Source organism: Galdieria sulphuraria (assembly GCF_000341285.1).
Source record: "Galdieria sulphuraria unplaced genomic scaffold scaf_9, whole genome shotgun sequence".
Taxonomy (NCBI): domain Eukaryota; phylum Rhodophyta; class Bangiophyceae; order Galdieriales; family Galdieriaceae; genus Galdieria; species Galdieria sulphuraria.
Genome location: NW_005178466.1, coordinates 82,822 through 86,831, shown reverse-complemented (window position 1 = coordinate 86,831; position 4,010 = coordinate 82,822). Strand labels below are relative to the sequence as shown.

Below are 4,010 nucleotides of genomic sequence, written 5' to 3'. Positions count from 1 at the left end.
TAATTGGAGGAAACATCATCAAGCAGTTTGCAAATGGTAGTGTTGAGGTGCAAGATTCTCGAGTTTTGTTTGATACTGTTGTTGAACACAAATAAATTTTGCCAAACCAACCGTTAGAGATTGCCATCGTACTTATTTTGTCCCAATAGCATTTCCCTTTTTTGTCCTGTTGTGGGATGATGAACGTGTCTGCCAGTCGACCCAAACAATCTCCAAGTTTATCGGTTATACAAGGAGAACTACTGAAAGGTAAACAAGAGAAGTATCTCAATTCATTGCTTACGAAGACACTTTGAAGGACTTGAATCTTTGAAGGAAAAGAAGAGAACTGTGAGTCAAGATATCCATCAGTTGGAGAGCGAAAAGAGTCAGCTTATCGACCAAGTGAATCGTCTGAAAGTTAGAATTCAACAAGTAGAGGATACATTGCAGAAGAAACTTCATTCTAAGAAAGAATATGACAAGACCATTGAAGAAGCCGAAAGTGCATATCAAAAGGTACAAGAAAAGAACAGCACATCGACAGTGATACTAAACATACAAATTGACGCTATTAGATAATTGAGAGTTCAGAAACATTGTTGAAAGTAGTGTTGCGCGAGAAACAAGCGTTGGATAACGAATATCGCGTTTCAGGAAATATATCTTCCGCTTAGAATATTATTGTGTTTCTATCTGCCTCTTCCAACAACCATTTCTACATAAACTATCCGGGATTCTCTACAGGTTGACTCTTAACAGTGTCAAAACTTTGCATCAAACCATCAAAAACCAAAAAGAATACTCCCGAATTGGCAGCTTCCCAAGCAACTTTGGGTAATATTCCCCGAAATAAGCCTTTCACACCTTCTTGTTGGTATATCAGTTTCAGAGTTTGACTCACACTAAAGTATGTAGAAGGTTGCGTCACTAGTCTCGTGTATACGACATCGAAAGGAGTTGTCAATGCTCCAACTAGACCTCCGGCAAAAGCACCTAACATCCACATTTCTTCATTCTCTAAACGTTTCTTTTTCTTCATTCTTAAGTATAAGTCTTTCAGTGTTTCAAATGATGCAAATTCCAAAGCATCAAAAGGTAAATTCCGAAGCAAGTTACTGCGGGCACCCTGATACAGTCCACGAACTCCATTTTCTGATACCAAAATAGTTCGAAAAGCTTCTCCAACGGAACGATACATACCTGTTTGGAGCCTGCTCTTCACAAGTTCAGTTGGAGCTTCCATAAGAGATGCAAGCGTGGTTCCTATTGCTCCAGCTACCAGACTTGTTATGGGGCGCAGTGTCTGATGACAGCGAGTTGGAAATATTCCAAGAAGACTTCTTTTTAAATTATGATATACGATGGCAAAAATTGCTGCAGTGGGTAAAACAGCTATAACAGATTGCCCAATTCCCTTGTACAAGTCCCCGATATAGTTCCTGCTGATCAAACGTGAAAATCCACGAGACCCAAGATGTCGGCCAGTTGCAGAAGAGAACACATGCCACTGTGCAAACTCCAAGGGCTGTCTCGAATATGACTGGATTCGCACCTTCAAAGTGTCTAAAGGGTATAGCACTATTTCTGCGGTAGCTTCTGCAGCAGCTCCTGCTATAGCTTCTCTCAAGACTCTGTTGGAGTTGCACAGTCCTCTAAAAGCTCCGTAACCTATTCTTTGGAATGCTCGAGCAGGAAACAACAAAAATTCCAGAATATTTGATAACAAAACCCGGAAGGCAACAAAGCGCGAATGACCTAACTCCAATTGAGACAATCCATATTTCAAACGGTTTCTGAGCTTTCTTGAACTCCATCCCCCTTCATTGTTTGTATAGACTACCTTCCACTCTCCTTCCGCCCAACTATCATACTTCCAACCGTGGATTTGCAGTCGTATTGGAGCAAGGTGCGTTCTATGTCGACAACTTATATTAGAAAGAAACGGTGGTATATATGAGGAAAATGGTTGTTCTGCTTGATAGCGGCAGCTGTCACGCAGCGTTGTTCCCTTCACTAGAGTAAGCAGTCACGAACTCATCGCCTATTCACATATTTTCTTTGGTGGATTGTCGAGTCGCTGGTCATCGCTTCCACGTTGCGGTTTTCATCCTTTTACTGGTTTTTCCAAGTTTTGTGTTGGGAAGGACTTGGTGAATTTACGGAAATTGAACCTCTCTTTGTTTGTTGGTCGCTCAGTTATTGGTTTGTCTGGTAGTACTATGAGTACAGATTCCCCTCGAGTTGCAGTGGTGACTGGAGCCAACAAAGGTATTGGCTATGCCATAGTGAGACAGCTAGCCGATCCCAATTTGTCTTTGACTGTCGTTTTAACCAGCCGTGATGAAGAACGAGGCAAACAAGCGGTTGCAGCTTTGGCAGCTGAAGGACTGGATGTTTTATTTCATCAGCTTGACATTACCAAAGAGCCTAGTATCTCTGCTTTTGCCAATTGGTTAAAAGATCGTTTCCAGGGTCTGGATATACTAGTCAACAACGCCGGTATGGCATATCGTGGGGATGCCTTTGGTTATGAAGTTGCCAAAGACACTGTGGATTGCAACTACTTTGGGACTCTACACGTGATCGAAAAGCTATCTCCTTTGCTACGTGAAGGTGCCCGTGTAGTGAATGTTTCTAGTAGAGCTGGAAAATTTTCTCGTCTTTCTCCTCAACTTCGAAATGCTATGTTTCGTCGTGATTTGACTATTCCAGAGTTATCAGCAATGATGAATGATTTTATACAGAGTGTCAAAGAAGGGACTTGGGAACAAAAGGGTTGGCCTAAGCAAACCTGTAAGTATTCAATGCCCTCAATTGCCAACATGTGATAATAGTATGATGTTTTGAATAGATGCCGTGAGTAAGATGGGCGTGACTATAATGACACGTATTTTGGCTCGAGAAGAGAAGCGTCCTAATATATTGTATAATGCTTGTTGTCCAGGTAATGTGTTTATATATTGTTCTGAAGGATACTAAGACTATATCACATATAGGTTATGTGAGAACAGATATGACAAATCCATCTGCACCTTTATCACCTGAACAAGGTGCCAAGACTCCTGTTTATTTAGCTCTATTGCCAGAAGGTGGTGTTAGTGGTGGTTTCTTTGCGGATGGAAGACAATGGAATATAATGGAAGAGTTGTAGGCTTTCGAGCAACCGTTTCAGATACATTACCTAGAGACTGTACCCTTCACAGCTTTCGAATGTTGACGCAAAAACTTGCTCTTTTCATTCCACCTTTGAGTCGAATTCTAAAGGGTTGCTGAATAAATTCCCCATTGTTCGTGTACAATGCAAGAAACTTTCTTACTTCCTCAACTGAAACGGTTCCGAATCTCTCACCGAGCTTCTCATGCGTTCATTCGTTATTCATCCGTTTGCTTATTGCCTCGTAAACGGAAAATTATGCATAAACAAGTTGCTTTCAATTTCCAATCGTTGGCGAATGAGTGGTCCAACTCCTTCACGGCTATTCAAGGCCATATAACTTGAAAGTGAAATTGGTCAAGTTTAAGTCATTCCAGTAAAGTAATATAGATGTCCGTCATAGCTTTCCTGGTTTTTATCTTCAGATGCAGATCTCTAGAACAGAAAAGACCTATTGCTTGAGAACAGTTCAACCTTTAGTGTCTGAAATTCTAGAGTTGAACACAAATTTCACGCCACTACTAGAGATGGTTATACAGGAATGGATACAATTCTCAGCAGTAAGCTAAGTTTCAACAAAAGTGTTCAACCCATCAACATCTCAAGTTTCAAATCATTTTCAGTATGGTTATTGAAATGCAAGACACTGAAATTCTTTGATGAGGAATATTCAAAGGAACAAAGACGCTTACTTCCCAAAGATGGCGCCAAATAGTCGCATTTTTCTCTCCAAAGTTGTCCAAGCCTCCTTCTTATTGTTCATTCGCATTTTCCTTGTTGACTAAAATGGCTGTTCAAAGACGTTTAAGTCAAGATACTGTTCATCTTTTATGTGCCTCGTTGGAATTTCACAGACCTTCCATCATTCTCGACA

General features: G+C 40.8%; 4 protein-coding genes across 4 annotated transcripts in view; 3 read left to right on the top strand and 1 right to left on the bottom strand.

Annotated features, from left to right (window-relative positions):
* Gasu_14760 (translation initiation factor eIF-3 subunit 3) overlaps nucleotides 1–286 on the top strand; it is a gene marked incomplete at its 3' end in the record, with an annotated part of 1,485 nt that extends 1,199 nt beyond the window's left edge. Inside the window, exon 2 of the mRNA XM_005707697.1 lies at nucleotides 1–286. This exon is cut by the window's left edge and continues 977 nt beyond it.
* Nucleotides 287–630: 344 nt separating this feature from the next.
* On the bottom strand, nucleotides 631–2,021 carry Gasu_14750 (mitochondrial carrier (BOU / S-adenosylmethionine carrier)). The gene is made up of 2 exons (XM_005707695.1): nucleotides 2,017–2,021; nucleotides 631–1,956 (listed from the first exon to the last, which is right to left on the bottom strand). Exons 1-2 carry the CDS (start codon nucleotides 2,018–2,020, stop codon nucleotides 707–709), a joined length of 1,254 nt encoding a protein of 417 aa, XP_005707752.1. The 5' UTR covers nucleotide 2,021; the 3' UTR covers nucleotides 631–706.
* A 10-nt stretch (nucleotides 2,022–2,031) lies between these two features.
* On the top strand, nucleotides 2,032–3,275 carry Gasu_14740 (carbonyl reductase (NADPH)). Its single transcript, XM_005707694.1, has 3 exons — nucleotides 2,032–2,775; nucleotides 2,834–2,926; nucleotides 2,979–3,275. The coding sequence occupies exons 1-3, from the start codon at nucleotides 2,202–2,204 to the stop codon at nucleotides 3,131–3,133; spliced, it is 822 nt and encodes a 273-aa protein (XP_005707751.1). The 5' UTR covers nucleotides 2,032–2,201; the 3' UTR covers nucleotides 3,134–3,275.
* A 566-nt stretch (nucleotides 3,276–3,841) lies between these two features.
* The window catches only part of Gasu_14730 (DNA mismatch repair protein MLH3), a 2,055-nt gene continuing 1,886 nt past the window's right edge, over nucleotides 3,842–4,010 (top strand). The window contains exon 1 of the mRNA XM_005707693.1: nucleotides 3,842–4,010. This exon is cut by the window's right edge and continues 152 nt beyond it. Coding sequence (XP_005707750.1) covers nucleotides 3,923–4,010 — 88 coding nt within the window. The 5' untranslated portion in view covers nucleotides 3,842–3,922.

What these genes read in the sequence shown, in the direction of transcription:
- Gasu_14740 (XM_005707694.1), top strand. Translation starts at nt 2,202, where the DNA reads ATGAGTACAGATTCCCCTCGAGTTGCAGTGGTGACTGGAGCCAACAAA. An exon ending in GGGTTGGCCTAAGCAAACCT is followed by an intron (nt 2,776 to 2,833) that starts GTAAGTATTCAA and finishes TGTTTTGAATAG; the next exon opens with ATGCCGTGAGTAAGATGGGC. An exon ending in GTATAATGCTTGTTGTCCAG is followed by an intron (nt 2,927 to 2,978) that starts GTAATGTGTTTA and finishes TATCACATATAG; the next exon opens with GTTATGTGAGAACAGATATG.